This window comes from Rattus norvegicus, chromosome 8, assembly GCF_021556685.1.
Source record: "Rattus norvegicus strain SHRSP/BbbUtx chromosome 8, alternate assembly SHRSP_T2T, whole genome shotgun sequence".
Lineage (NCBI taxonomy): Eukaryota > Metazoa > Chordata > Mammalia > Rodentia > Muridae > Rattus > Rattus norvegicus.
In genome coordinates this window covers 88,545,187-88,561,590 of record NC_141541.1, presented here as the reverse complement: position 1 = coordinate 88,561,590, position 16,404 = coordinate 88,545,187, and the positions used below count along the sequence as shown (strand labels likewise).

General features: G+C 42.2%; 1 protein-coding gene across 7 annotated transcripts in view; it reads left to right on the top strand.

Annotated features, from left to right (window-relative positions):
- The window catches only part of Filip1 (filamin A interacting protein 1), a 161,033-nt gene that overhangs the window by 91,625 nt on the left and 53,004 nt on the right, over positions 1-16,404 (top strand). For all 7 annotated transcript variants that reach the window (XM_087560481.1, XM_087560482.1, XM_087560483.1 and 4 more), the window contains 1 exon segment: positions 11,754-11,927. In XM_087560481.1, coding sequence (XP_087416607.1) covers positions 11,754-11,927 — 174 coding nt within the window.

Sequence of the window (16,404 nt, the reverse complement as noted above, 5' to 3'; positions counted from 1 at the left end):
TATGAATGGGGAGGCTCTGAGTCCCTCATATAAGTGAATCGCATAGCATTTGCCCTTTCATAACTGACTTACAACCCTTAGCATAACAGCTTTGGTTGATATTGTACTGTGTGTCCGAATTTCCCTCCTTTGAAAGCTGAGTGGCATTGCATTGGATGGGTCTACTGAATTTAGTGTATCACCTGGGGACAGACACTTGAGGCGCTCCCAGTTTGACCCCAAGCACTGCTAGGAAGGACGCGCACAATATCTATTAAAGCCACAGCTCTCTATTCCTTTGGGTCCATACCCAGTTGTGAAGTTGCTGCCTCATCTAGCAAAGCGTTTCATTTTCCGGTTTTTGAGGGATTTCTGTAGTCTTCTGCTCCTGGCTGCTTCATTTTTCTTGCCCCTGGGTACCTTAAGACTTCTGATGTTTTGCAACCTTATACCACTTACTATTTCTCTGTTGATTTAATATATGATGTAAATATCTATCATTTATTTGTGGCTTTGATTAGCATTTCTCTAATGGCTAGTGGTATTGGGCATCTCTTCATGTGCCTTTAACTGCTTGTGGTTTTATTCTTCTCTGAAGAAATATCTGTATCATCCTTGTGCTCATGAACAGTTTTGGGGTTTATAGAAGTTTTTAATATTCTGCATATTAACTCCATCAGCCACCAGCACTTCCTCACATTCTGTAATATGCTATTCTTCGATGCTTGGAAGGTTCTAAGTTTGGCATAGTCCTGCTAATCTATATGTTTTTTTTTCTTTCATGGCTTGTCTATTGATGTATTTAAGAAACAACTGCCAACTTCATGATCATAACATCATTTTCTTGTGTTTTGTGTCAATTTTATATTTTGACTGATTTTGAGCTAAGTTTAGTAATTACTCAAAGGTAAGCGTTACATTTTACTAAATGTGTGGATATCTAGGTTTCCTAACACTGTTGCCAACACTCTCCCCTCCCCCATTGAACAGTCTTGGCGTCTTTGTGGGAACTCTCGTGACTGGCTCTGTTTATGGGTTTTTCCATCCCGTGCTTTACACCTTTGTCTTTACGGCAGTGCCACACTCTGCTGATTAGTGTCGTCTTGTAAGCATTTTTGAAACCAGAAAGCACGTGACTTCTAACTTCATTCATCTGCGAAGCTGCCTAAGTTGTTACAGATCTCTTTTTTTTTTTTTTTCCTTTTTCTTTTTTTATCAGAGCTGGGGACCGAACCCAGGGCCTTGCGCTTCCTAGGCAAGCGCTCTACCACTGAGCTAAATCCCCAGCCCCTTGTTACAGATCTCTTAAGATTCCATATGAATATTAACATGGATTTTTCCATTTCTGCAAAAAAATCACTCCAATTTTGAGTATCTTATTTTTGAAATGTCAAACTATTAACTCGAACATAAAGGCAAATTTTAATGTGATAAGTCACATCTCTTCTTAATACTCTAAGGAAGGATTCCTCTTGGTTTGTTGTTTGAATGCTACTCTTTGGTGAGTAAGCTCTACAGAGAGCTTTAGGTTGCTGTGGACCATGCAGTTGTAGAGGGAAATTATTTCAGAGAATCCAAAGGGTAATACTTTAAGCTCCAATGGCCTTTCAAGCGAACCATGTCTGAATGTTCCTCTGGCGTGTTTTATTACTAATCACATTAGTTTTGCCTTTTTAAATTCAGGAAAAACTGGGTTTAATTTCTATAACAATAGCTAATAACATAAATTACATCTTTTTTGCTTCTAATCCACTTATAACATTAGTATTTGCCCAAGATGGATAAACATCTAATGTAATTTGTACGAGATTTAAAGATAACACATTTTCTATTGCAACATTCTGGTGGAATGCACTGTGTTTTCTTATTCCGTTTACATATTTTCTTTTGGAATAAACTATAAGGAACAAAATGACTCCTGAAATATAGACAAAGCTGTCAGAGGAAAGACTAAGGAAATTGACAAAATGTAACTGTTTAGATCTTTTGAACAAGGGTAAGTAGTCAAGGTTGTCCTTAGGGATTCCGGACTAGCTCTGCAGACCTCCTCATGTCACCTAACTTAAATTTACTCTTCTTGATTTCGACAAATATTTACTGAGTGCCTATCATGTGGTAGGCACTCTGTGAGGGAGGGGTAGTAGACATAGCCTCTGTCCTCACAGTGGCTCACTGCCCCCAGAAGGAAATAGACAAACTAATAAATTACCTTATGTAAATAGATACAGAACACCCGAGTTCCAAGAACGGGAAGTGTTCACAGCATGGCCACGCCCCGACCTTCCCACTGCTATGGTGGAGCTATATTTAAGCGGTTAACTAAGTCATACAAAGGAGTGGTAGAGTTTGGGAATAGCATCATTCTGGGTCTTCCGTAAGTAAAGATAGATTTATTTTTTTCTCAAATATATCCGTTGTTAAAAGTCAGCAGCTCCTGGCAGGAATGTCCTCTTTAAAACCAGATGATGCTAGATCCTCATCTAGGGGTTGGCTCCTAAATTCCCCGATGCATATTTTCCTCTCAGCCAAGTGAAGGGACACCAAGACAGGGCCCAGAGAGTGGCATCCCAACAGTCTGCAGTGAGCTGCCTACCTTAGCTCGGTGGTTTTTTGAAGTCTGTATTTCATCATCAACACTCAGGTAAACATAAAAATGCCATCACTATTCTGGGAGGTGAAAAGCTTTCAACGCTTTCTAAATCATAGTGAGGCAGGAATACTAAACAGGCCTGCTGTTCTGTTGATCATGTGTAGGGATAAGGTGCCTGAGTGGATTTTGGATGTTTTTACCACAAAGAAATGGTAAATATTCACCCTGTTTTGAACTTACACATTAGTATGTATTGAAGCATGACACGGTTCCTCATAAGTATGTACACTTTCTATGGGTCAAATAAATTATATCAACATTGTGAAAAAAGTTATAAAGTGTCACCTGAAGTCTTCCCCTGAGCAGACTGACACAGGAGACTGCTGCACTGTTTATGTGAGGGGCAGAGGGTCATTGTCATTCCCACTGTGCTCCCAAGATGACATGACCTCATATCATCCCCATTGTGCTCCCAAGGTGGCAGTGTCACCATTTCAAAAGTGCAGAAAGAGGGCAGGGCTAAACTGTTTTCCTTCCTTCTGCTCATTATAGCTTTGCTCGTTTCAAAGACTTCATAATCCAGCAAATTTAAACACGGTCACAACTGATACCAGGCATAACAATCCCTAACAGCAATGTGCCTTTATTTTTTTTTTTCTTTTTCTTTTTTTCAGAGCTGGGGACTGAACCCAGGGCCTTGCGCTTGCTAGGCAAGCGATCTACCACTGAGCTAAATCCCCAACCCCAGCAGTATGCCTTTAAAGGAAGCTGTTTTTAAGTCCAGCTTCTGAGCACTGTCAAGTCAGTTACACTGCTCTGTGGCATATGGAATGTTCTGGAATACCCAGTTTCCTCACTGGCGTCTTCCACAGTGTGGATGACTTGTACCATTTGCCTGGGTCTGGTTTGGCTTCCCACAGTCCAGCTTTCTAGGATGCTGTTCCCTTAGTAACTAAGGCTTGCTTGCAAGCAAACTCGAATAGTTGCTGAGCCTGACTTGTCAAGAAGCAGTAAACACATCTCAGTTTCTAGGGACCCTCTTGCTCTGAGGGGGACCACAATTCTTTGGTGATGAAAAGTCAGTTGGACTTACAACTCCACCAGATCATGGAGAAGTCTTAGAGGCTGGTGAATCCCTGGAAATGAGGGAACCACTGAAGATCTTGAGCTAACATCACAGTGTAGATGAGAGGATCAACATGGCCAGTTCATTAGGGAGACAGTTTTGAGAGAGAGAGAGAGAGAGAGAGAGAGAGAGAGAGAGAGAGAGAGAGAGAGAGAGAGAAGATACAGAGGCATCTGGGAGAGACCAGAGCAGGAAAAGGGAATGAAACTAGAAATGGCCCCAGGCTACAAGGAAGCAAGGGAGTGGGAGAGACAGCAAGGGATTAAGAGCTTGGTGAGAACCCAAGAGCTCAGCTCAGGACAGTACAAGAGAGCAGGGCAGAGAGTGAGACAGGGAGCACAGGTGAACACATCCCGAGGATTATAGAGTAGCCTGAGAGGGGAGAGCACTTTGGACCGAACACACAGCAGTCTCTCTCTGGTGCTGAGTAGTTGTGTGTGTCTCATGGATTAGCGATGTCTGGATATATCTGTGTTGCAGAGATGTTCTAAAACATAGTCATAAGGGAAAAGCAGCTGTATGAAGGAGGCCTTCTTGCCTCGGGTGAGCATGACTCACAGACCTGGGGTCAGATAATCAGAAGTCATCAAACCAGGTGGGCCAGTGGCTTCCGAGTATTTTGTCTGGTGAACTCAAAGAATGACTTTTGCAGACAGTGGAAGAATGAGTTGCAGAAAAGACGTTTTATTATAGGTGAAAGTTTGAGAGAGAGAGAGAGAGAGAGAGAGAGAGAGAGAGAGAGAGAGAGAGAGAAGCTCCCATATGGCTGGGGAGGGGAGGGGAGAAGAGCAGAGGGGGAGGGAGGGAATGAGGTCAGAGAACAACTTTGTCTAGTTGATCTTCCACTCTATATGAGTTCTGAAGATCAAACTCAGGTCACTAGGCTTGCCCACTGAGTCTTTATAACATACATATCTGACAATGTCACTGTCCCACGGATTAAAAAGTCCAAAGTTTTTCGTTCCTCCATGACTTGGTGTGGGGCCAGAGGGCTTTATGTGAGGACATCATTACTATCGTGCTACAACATCTGTTTGGCCTTTTCATCATCTTTTTCTTTCTCTTAAAGATTAAAAAAAATTTTTTTAATGACTGTAAGTCTTTTGTCTGCGTTAACATATGTGCCTGGTGCCCTCTGAGAAGATGACATTGGATTACTATAACTGGAGTTACTGACTGTTGTTAGCCAACATGTGGGTGCTGGAAATTGAACCCCAGGCCCTCTGCAAGAACCGGTGCTCTGAACCACTGAACCATCTTTGTTTTTACAGGCTTGAGCCTGGAGCCTCTAACCTAACTAAACCCATCTCCGATTTATTCATTCTAACATTTCGGATCCCATGCTCCTAGGAACCTCCTCTATTAGGACAATGTCAGACATTTTAGATAAACATGGCTCCCAGCCAGGTGGTGATGATGGTGGTGGTGGTGATGGTGGTAGAGGTGTGGTATTGGTGGTGGTGGTGATGGTGGTGGTGGTGGTGGAGGTGGTGGTGGTGGTGGAGGTGGCAGTGGCGGTGGTGGTAGTGATGGTGGTGGTAATGGTGGTGATGGTGGTGGTGGTGGTGATGATGGTGGTGGTGGTGGCAGCGGCGGCGGCGGCAGTGGTGGTGCACGCCTTTAATCCCAACACCTGGGAGGCAGAGGAGGCGCTGCTCTATGAGTTTGACAATAGCCTGACCTACTGAGCAAGTTCCAGGACAGCCAAGGCCACACAGCGAAACCCTGTTGTGAGAAAGAAAGAAAAGAAAGGAGAGAGAGAGAGAGAGGGAGAGAGAGAGAGAGAAAGAAAGAAAAAAAGACATTACTCCCTGTGTTTTCTCCAGCACATGCTTATTCTACAACAGTACCATAATATAAGTTATTTTCCATTGTCAGTATCCCTTCAGTCTGACAGGATATAATTCTTCCTGTAATGCTCAATACAATACATTGCACAGTGGGAATGTTCCTAACGTATTTAATGAATGACTGACTCTGCTCTGATTTTGAACCTGTTTCATGTTGCTGTGTCTCTGACTCTGGTTGTCCCAAATGCCTCCCTTGACTTCATGACTCACATACTTACTTACCTGTGGCCCAGGGCAGTGTGGGGTGGCTCTTTGCTGCCCCCACATGTTTTGAATCAGCTCCCTCTGCAACCAACTGAGACTACACTCCTTGTTCTCTAATGTTGCCATGGGCACAGAGAGGAGGTAGGTTCAGTGGCAGAGACATGAGACTCCTGTGTTTCTTTCTGTGCCTGAACCTCATATTTATTTGTAAGTAATTGAATATCATGCTGTCTCTTTCTTCTCTAATCTTCTTTCTCTTCTCATATAGAAGAAGGAAGCTCATTTTGATTGCCGCCTTCAAAGCATTCTTCTCTCTGGTTCATTTATATTCTTAAGGTCTATTGAGAAGCTCCATGGAGTCCTAAGATCTTAGCCACTTGTTTCTGGTTCAACTTCTCTGTGAAAATAATGTTCAAGGGCAGAGGTTTTCTGACATTTTATCCCTTTTTACAAAAATTAACACATCCTTAAAAGTGGAGCTGTAGAGTAGGTGCAGGGTCTTTTTCTATACATTGAATCATGTATTTGAAGTCGTGAACAAATTTATTGAGCTTGCATAGCCATCACTAATCTGCTGATTCAAAAGATATTACACAGGCTGAGTATGTGGTATTACACAACTTTAATCTCATGGAGGCAGAGACAGGTGGATGTCTGTGAGTTTGAGACCAGCCTGGTCTACACAATGAATTTCAGGCCAATCAGGGCTACATAGAGAGTCCCTGTCTCAAAGGGTGAAAAAAAGCTATCACAAGGTCAGATGAGATAGCACAGTCCATGAAGGCACTCGGAGCAGAGCCTGATGGCCTGACTTTGAACCTTGGAATTGAATTCATGGCAGAAGGAGAGAACCAACTCCTACAAATTGTCCTCTGACCTCCATATGCATGCTACAGCAGTTTGCATGCACACACAAACCACAACCAAGTAACGAGGAAATACAACAGCTGTGATAAAAAATTTTTCTTAACTAGTAATATAGAAACAACATTGCTGATCTTTCCAGGGTTAGCTCTACACCAATTGCAGGGACCCTAAGCAAGTTCATGATGGCAAGTTCTGGATATAGAATACACCGTCACTCCTTTACTTGGTAATTAGTATCCAGGATAATTTTTTTTTTCTTTTTCTCTTTTTCGGAGCTGGGGATCGAACCCAGGGCCTTGCGTTTGCTAGGCAAGCGCTCTACCATTGAGCTAAATCCCCAACCCCAGTATCCAGGATAATTAAATGAAGATGAAGTGTGTAACACATGGCATCATATTATGACTTTTTTAAGTAAAAGAAATAGGTATTTCCTTTTCTCATATGGAAGTTCAAGAAGCCCAAACAGCCAAAGGATTCTTGAACAACAACAACAACAACAACAACAACAACAACAATAACAACAATAACACAGCACAACAAAAACAGCGCTGGAAGCATCACAATTCTCAACTTCAATATATGTTATAGAGCCATAGTAACAAAACCAGCCCAGTACTGGCACCAATACAGACACACAGATCAGTGGGACAGAAGACACATACATAAATCCATGTAGCTATAGCAACCTGGTATCTGACAAAGACGCCAAAGACACACATTGGAGAAAAGACAGCTTCCCTAACAAGTCATGTGGGGAAACTGGACATCCACATGTAAAGGAGTGACACTAGTTTCAAATTGCCCATCTTGTATAAAGATCAATCGACTTAGATCAAAGGCCTTAATATATGACTCCAAACCCTGAAACTAAAGCGCTTCCAGAAAGAGGTATAGGGATAGGCGAAGACTATTTGAAAAGGATTCTGGTAGCTTGGGGATATAATATCGAGAATTGGCTGGTGAGATTGCATGAAGTCCAAAGGTCCCCGCCAGCTAAAGAAAGGAAGCGAATAGGGAGCCTACAGAAGAAGATAAAAATTTTTGTTAGCCACACATCTGAAGGAGGGTTAGTATCCAGAATTTATTTAAAATTAAAAAAAAAAACTGAACAGCAAACTAACAAACTACTCAGTAAATGGGTTAATGGCATGAGTGGGCAATTCTCAGAGGATAAATAAATATGTAAAAAGATGTTCAGTGTCATTCATCAGGGAAATTCAAATTAAAACAATATTGAGATTCCATTTCACACCTGTCAGGATGGCTATCGCAAAGAAGACAACACTGGCAAAGACTCCAGGAGGGAGAGCTAATGCACCATTTATAGTAATCACCTTAGAAGTTCCTTAATAAACTAAAAATTTATATGGCCTATGACCCTGATATACCACTCGGGTCTATTCTCAAAGGACTGTAAGTCAACACAGCACAGGGATACTTACCCGTTTATATTAAATTTTTATTTCTATTTACGTTTATATGTGTTTACCTGCATAAGTTTATGTGTGCACCATGTGAATGCAGAGGCCTGCAGAGGCCATAAGAAGTCGGATCCTGTGGAACTGAAGTTACAGGCAGTTCTGAGCTGCCAGCCTTGGGTGCTGGGAGCCAGGTCCTGGGCCAAAGCAGCACTTGTTCTTAATCACTGAGCCATCCCTCCAGCCGCCATGCTTGCACTTTTAAGTTTACTGCAGCGCTATTCATAATAGCCAAGTTATGAATCAGGCTACGTTGTTGTCAACAGATGCAGGAAGAAGAACGGTATGCACACAATAGAGCTTTACTCCGTTATAAAGTTGAAAAATAGGCAGTGAAAGGGAAAAAGGGTGCCAGTGGGGACCATCATGTTAAGCTAAATTCGGGTAAATAAATATCACACATTTTCTCACCTGCAAATCCTAGATTTTGTACCGATACATAAACCATAGACATGAAAGTGGGTGTGAGACAGGGGCATGAGACTAACAAGAAAGGGAAGAAAGGAGACGGGATCGACCAGTGAGTAGGTCAAAGTACATGACACTATTGTTCAAAAATCGTCCATGATGCCCATCACTATGTACAACAAATATACTCCAGTTGAAGCTTCATATTAAAACATTTTTCCTCAAGAAGAGGCCATCTATCAAACATTGTAGCAAACCTCTCCATTGACTTAGGACCTACTCTGGGCCAAGTTCAACATTAGTCACTCCATGAACGTCTATATAATTCCATCCTGGCAACATTCTCATGAAATTGTTATGGCTTTATTCCATAGATAGTCACGTTAACCTAGAGCAACATTCATAGATCGCCCAGGACCAGAGTTTTTATTTCCAGAAAACAAGTCCGAGACTTTTAAAAGCTGGGCTCATCCCTCTGACCACACTTCAGATTATATGGCATGTTTTAAGCTCTTGTTTGTCTTACTGCTTTAGAATTTATTTAATTTCCTTTAGACCTAGGTCTCATATACTATCGTGAATTAATCATGAAATCCGTGCTGTGAAAAGTGTTACTTCAGTTTATGTTTGAAAGCCAACTTTCTGAACAATTTTATCCATGGTGAGGGATGTCCTCTTCAGAATGTGGTTTGCGGACGTAGTGTGTGGATAGCTCCCTCATGGTTCCTGTCACATAGGAACGTGGCGGTAGCAAAACAAGCATGACAGGAACCTGTGCTCCTGATGCACCTCCCCGACCGCCTGTTCAGTGACTGTTCTGTCCTCAGGGGTATGGCCGTGTTTGAATAATCCAAAAGGACTGACAATGCTGACCAGTGGGTGTAGCACAATCTTCGCAACGCTGGCTTTATGTTGGGTTTAGATCCCAGGAACACTGTGCATAGAGTCATGCATAGCAAGAACGAAGGGAGCTTGCTCAAGCTTCTAGGTAGAGAACACAGAACTTTCTAGTTTAGGAAAAAACTTCCCTTTATGGTAGTATTTTATTCTAGTTTAGAAATTCTAATTCTATTCTATTTGCCTTTGTGTGTCTATTATGAGAAGAAGCACAGTGTGGTTTTCTTTCTTTTCCTGTTTTACTTTAAAACTGGTGTGGTGGAATTTAATGAGAAACCTGTCTCTGAACATGTAAGGCAGAGAACGATTAAGGAAGACACGTTATCAGCTCCTGGTCTCCACAAACACACTCTCACACATGATCACACACATATGTGTACACATATGCACACATACTAGGAGGGGGAGGCAGAGAGGAGAGGGAGGGGGAAGAAAATGCCTGTTTTGTCTAGGAGATGCAGCCATTAGTTGAGGTGCCCTTTATCTAGTGAGCCACGGCTGGGCTGTGTTTTAGCCTGTTTATCTTATCTGCCAAGTAACCTTGGACAAAGTGTAAATCTGTATCTATGGCAGCACTGTAGCACAGGGCGCCTCCTGTACATTGACAGATTTTGATCCTATACTCATTTCATTCACGTAAGCATATATATATTATTACCAGAAGTTGGGTCACAGTCAGTGCCCAACAAGTCAGTTTAGCCACCTGTCCTCCATGAGCCAGTTAAAATAGCAACAGGATGATGATATTTTCCTTTAGCCACTCTCATATCTGGGCTCAACGTTTTTTGCATTGACTAAAGATGAAAGTGTCATCTTGAAAGAAGAAACTGTGACTGTAGGGGCTTGTGGACAAGGAAGGCAAATTTGGAATCATGTGTGAAGGCAGAAGGCAAACGGTGATAATGGAGGTTGGTTCACTGGACATCTCCATTAAGAAAAACTACCGTTTGCTTCTCCATCAGTGGGACTACAGATACTTGCCACAGTGTCCGTTTCTCACGGCTTCTGAAAAGTCACAGGCGGGTCCTCATGCTTGCTGTCTTGCTAGCCCCAGGCGACTGTCTCATGTTCAGATATGGTCCCTGGCTAGCATGACTTGGCGCTGAGCTTTGTGTGGGTCTCCCCAATTCCCCATGGTGATGAACTGCTTTTTCATTAGCCTGTTTTCCAACTTTAACATTCTCACTAATATTTCTAATTAGTAGGTTCTTCAGAAATTAATATTTTACATTTTATCTTGAAATGAGTATTTGCAACCGTGACCCTGGTAATATGCAAACTCTAATTCACTGCTAGCCCACTAGTGGATTCATCCTTATCCATCTGGACAAGAATAACTTGGAGACTGAAAAAAATGCAATAAAGTGAGAAGCCTTAAGAAATGGTCAGATTGTGGATTCGGTGCTTACATTTCACTAGTTAGTTCTCCATGCTTCAGTGACCAGGTTTGTAGTTTTAAACTCACGGCTAACAGTGGTGCAGGAGAAAACTGTTTTACTGTTATGGGTTGAAATTTGTGTCCAACCAGTTGTAATAAAGTTCACCTATTACCCTGATTGATGGTAAAGCAGCCCCAAGCTTAGGAAGGAACACATATACACAGCAAATGTCAGCTGCATCACAGTGTGTCAATAGAAAAGGCCCCCAGAGGTTCGAGCATTGTCTGACAGGGACCCAAGACAATGCCACATAGACCTAGAGCTGTGGTTTTCTTGAGAACATCTATAAGATGTTGAGCAAAACCACCAAAAGACTACCAACCTGCCTTGTCTGGTGACAGTCTAGGTGTTAAAAAGATAGGATTTGATGTGAAGTATTTAGTTCAAAAGCCCAGCCCAGCCCAGTGTGAGTTCTAACCATGTGTTTCCCGGCAAAGCAAATGACTTAGGAAGGCATGAAATCAGTAAGAACGGCTAGTCATTAATTGCATTAATGGAGTTATAACTACAGTGAACATGGTTATAGAATAGAGGGAGTGGGGTTTCCCTTTAAAATACATTTGAATACTGCATCGAGAGCATAAGTAGAAAACTAGGGGATTTTGATTGTTTCTGATCTCATGTACCCTAAAACAGGTTTTCCAGGACTAGCCTGCCTCGCCTCTCTCTCTCATATTAGGGCCACCTAACGAAAGCAATTTTTATGTAGTTAATATTAGCACAAATTCTTTTTCTGCTCCCCTGCTTCCTAGCAACCGAAGCAGAGAATCTGCTTGCCAATCTACTGTTGGTTAAAAAATATAATCCCCCCCAACTCTTCAGTAGACCCAAAGCAGTAAGGGTGTATCCAGTAAGCTCCCTGCTGACTTAGTCCGGAGTGTCAGCCCTCTGACCTTGCTGTACTTTTGGCCACAGGCTCGAGAAGATGTCATCCACATGCTGAGGACAGAGAAAACCAAGCCCGAGGTTCTGGAGGCACACTATGGATCTGCAGAACCTGAGAAAGTGCTTCGGGTCCTGCACCGAGATGCCATCCTTGCTCAAGAGAAGTCCATAGGAGAAGACGTCTATGAGAAACCTATCTCAGAGGTAAAAGCTAGACATCCGTCCGCAAGCCTCCCTAGAGAGACACTGTTCCCCTCTTCCTTTGTCTGCTTTGATGTTTTCTTCCAAGTGCAAAATTGTTATGATGCCCCATTGTAAGTGTGGTTAAGTAATTATCAGGCTGTACTAGATACGTTCTGATAGGGATTTCAAACTCAAACAGGCTTCAGATTTGAAGTCTTTATTTCTATATGGTTAGGAAAGTTATGTGCTCATGAAGTATATTATTATTATTATTATTATTATTATTATTATTATTATTATTATCCTCTAAGAAATAGCATATTTGAGAATTTGAGATGCTTACTAGTTCTCCCAAGGAGTTTTCAGAATTATTATGAAATTGATAACCTTAGGTTCAATTCATTATTGATAGTTACGGTTTACTCCCACTGCTTTAGAAGTGTCTTAAAGTGTCATCATTTAAAAGGTCTTACGTGAATTCCAGTGATGAAGTAGAAAATCCAAATGAAATATTTAGGGTAATTTTTAAGGTGAAATAATATCAGTAGGGCTATAGTGAATCATTTTTATGCGAGAATATGTTAGGAATTCTGGCTACTGTTATTACCTACGACATGACAGTTTAATGATTCCCCATGCAATAGTGGAAGTTCAGTGTCAAATTAGGGTGCTCCTTTAATGGATGTAGCCATAGTGACTTTTCAAAATTCAGGCAAGCAATTCATAGCTTTACAATTACTAACACAAATTTAAAAAATATAAATCAAAAGTATGAGAAAAACAATTTTAAATTTATCTTTCAACCTAGGTTAGTGGCCAGATCAGATTTAGATAGTTTTCAAAAGAGATTGACAGCTCCATAATTCTCTAACTGAAGTAGATTGGTCCTCTCTGCTTTCCCTAAAATGGAGGTCGGGGGGAGGAGTTGTTTGTAGGGCAGGATTCAGGTAACAGGCTGGATCCACTTCACGTTTGAGATCCAGCTGTGGATGGTTTTGCAGAGCCCACTTCTATTCATTAAAACCTGATTTCTTATCTGTGAGGTGGGGGAGCCATCACAGCAGACACCTCACTGTGGCGTTGTGAGGACTGAACGGAACAATGCCCATAAAGCTTTGTGCATTGAGTCTGACCCATGCTAGATACTCAGCACTACCAGCCATTACTGTGGGTGTGGATTTGAGGAGGATAATTACTCATACCTTCAAGGTCTTCCACATGTGGGCTTGGGCTTGAGGAATAATAAATATACAGAAGTAAAAATATCAGTGTGATGATGATGATGGTGGTGGTGGTGATGGTGATGGTGATGACAGTAAAAACTGGGATTACCAAACTCAGTTTAGGCTTCCTAAGTCTTTTCTCTGAAGGTTAGGGCTTGAAGTGACTCCCCTAACCCTAAGGAAGAGGTAGGCCATCAGAGCAGACACATTAACCAGAATCACTACCCCTAAGCCACCGAACTCTGAAAACAGCACACAGAGAGGGGCTTCTGATTACCATCAGGAAGTGCATCTGCTCAGAGGGTCCCTCCTTTGGAGAAAGGGGCCCTGAAGAACCGCTCAGCTGTGTACAGCCCTGGGAATGGTGGTGCTGAGCCTGATTTTTGTTTTTCTCCTCTCAATAATCTCCCTAGGGGCAAAGTGAGAGACAGAGAGAGAGAGAGGGAGGAAGAAGAATAGAGTCAAGAGAGATAAAGGATAGATAGATAGATAGATAGATAGATAGATAGATAGATAGATAGATAGATAGATAGAGATAGGTAGATAGATGGTAGATACTCTGTCTGTATCTTTGTGGAACATACAGAACACTAAAAGAAGAAAAGTTTTTCTGTTTGGCCCCTTACTTCAGCCGTTCATATGGGTTCAATTCTCTCCACCATGAAAACAAAGACAGAGATAGGACTTTTAAAGCTGTTTATTTGGTTTTGTTTCATTTTGTGTGTGTGTGTGTGTGTGTGTGTGTGTGTGTGTGTGTGTGTGTGTGTATGTGTGTGTGATGTGTCCTTGTGTACAGATGCTAACAGAACAGAGCTGTTAGATCCTCTGGTCTTCCCTGGAACTGGAGTTACAAACAGGTATGAACTCCTGAACATGGGTGCTAGGAGCAGAAATGAGGTGGTCTGCAAGAACACTCTGCGATCTCTCCAGCCCCTAAATCAGTAAATATGGAACGAATAGTAGATAATTGTGCATATCCTAATAAATCCTTGAAGTTGTTGAAGAAAAAGAACAGGTGGGTTTCGGGATGCATGAGGAAAACTGAAATGCTAATAAGAGCAGAAAACTTTCCTGCACTCTCACAGGACACCGAGTTGTGATCTTCCTGCTGATGCCGAGCAGAGGAAAAAATTAAAAAGAAGGAAACCAAACTCATGTTTTCTTAGGACTTCACTTTAATAGTTTGGATTTTGATAGTTTGGAATCACGTGTGGAGATTTCCAGGGATTTAACATTGGCCGTTTACTTCCTCACCAAAGACTTGGTAGCAGAAAGCAGTCCATCGTGTTGGACTCACTACAGCCTCTGTAAATCCCGTTGATAACCCAGTGGGACTCACTACAGCCTCTGTGAATCCCGTTGATAACCCAGTGGGACTCACTACAGCCTCTGTGAATCCTATTGATAACCTAGTGGGACTCACTACAGCCTCTGTGAATCCTATTGATAACCTAGTGGGACTCACTACAGCCTCTGTGAATCCTATTGATAACCTAGTGGGTCTCACTACAGCCTCTGTGAATCCTGTTGATAACCCAGTGGGACTCACTACAGCCTCTGTGAATCCTATTGATAACCCAGTGGGACTCAATACAGCCTCTGTGAATCCTGTTGATAACCCAGTGGGATTTACTCTGTATGGATGTTTATTTCCTTTGCATCGCAGAGGATCAGACCTCTGGCCTCACACATGCCAGGCTCCATCACTGAGCCACAGCCTAGTCTTGACTGTTTCCCCAGCTCCCGTGGCCTGGTCTCCATCCTTTCTGAGGCCTATATGACTTGAGCCCACTTGGTATTGTTCATCCCCAGAACTAAGCCTTCTCTCACGTTAGGAAGCTTACTAATAGGGAATTTGTCCTAGTGAATCAGTAAATAGCTTCTGCCATTTTTCTTACCTTTAGGAAAGTTCGGCCAAGTTATTTTATTTTATTTTTTTAGAATTTCAATTTCTGTTTTCTTCAAGTGGCTCTCTTATTTTCACTGCTACTTTAAACTCTTTTTTATCTTTTTGCTTTTCTTTTCTCTATTCTTTGAAACTCAAGTATTTGTTATTTTACTTTACTTTTTCTTACCATGTAACAGTGTCTTACCATGTATCCCAGGGCACCTACACTTCTAGGCAAATATTTGTTTTTCTGCCTGGATATGGTAGCACAAGCCTGTAATCACAGTCTTCAGAGGGCTGAGACAGGACAATAACTAGTTCAAGACCAGCCTGGGCTACCTACAGTCTTTCGCAATCTGTGCTGTGTAGTCTCCTCCAGGGAAAGACACAAAACCAAGCCTTTAGAGTCTTCAAGACTGTGAGTTTAGCATGAACTTTTCGGGTTTCCTGTCATTAAGTTGGATAATCCTCAGTAGGGTATCTTCCCCATCACTTCTGAGCTAGGTGTGGACTGAGCTGGTGCTGCTCTGCTGAATTCCCTTTAGTTTGTCTCCTTTTCCCTTTGACACAAACCCAAGACCACGAAATGTGGGGCATGTTTAGTCAGACTCCAAGCAATGTCAGCAACTGCAGTCTATCACCGAGTAGTGCATCTGATATCTAGTCCTGCTACTCCCAAAGCTAATTCTCTCATCTCTGTGGATTTCATTCAATTATCTTGAAAATCTGTTGCATCCCCAGGGGAAAGGCTATAGGTGATCTCATGAGACCACTTGAAGATTTATAGCATGTTCCTCAGTTGTATTTTGGGTCCTAATACCCTCTGTGTACAAGAATCACCTTCCTCTGCTTTGGGGATCTCCTGACTCCACCATTCCCCAATTCTGATTCAACTGTGATTAAAATGTTTCTTTTACAACTTTATCCTATGCACACCCAAACCTATGTCCCTTCTCTGTGAGCCAATTTTGTTGCTAAGACCTTATATGTTACCTTCGGTTGATTTTCGTCTTCCTAGATTCCTCAGTGCATTGGAATTGGCTCTTTGCAAACAGCAGAGCTAAAATTATCTCCAAAGTTATGTTCTTTTGACATAAAACAGGCTGACACTGCTCCCTTTCTCAAGCCTGCTACTCCTGAGGCCTGTAAGATGGTTGTGCAAATAAAGGTGCTTGCCACCAAGCTGGAAAACTGGAGTTCCAGCCTGAGAACCATGGTGAAAGGAGAGGGCTGGTCTGTGCCAGAGGTCCTCTGACCTACACACTAGCACTTTGGCATGGGCACCCTCTTAGGAACACACACACACACACACACACACACACACACACACACACACACACTTAACCAAAATTGTGCTTGGTGGTCCATGCCTTTTACTTGGGAGACA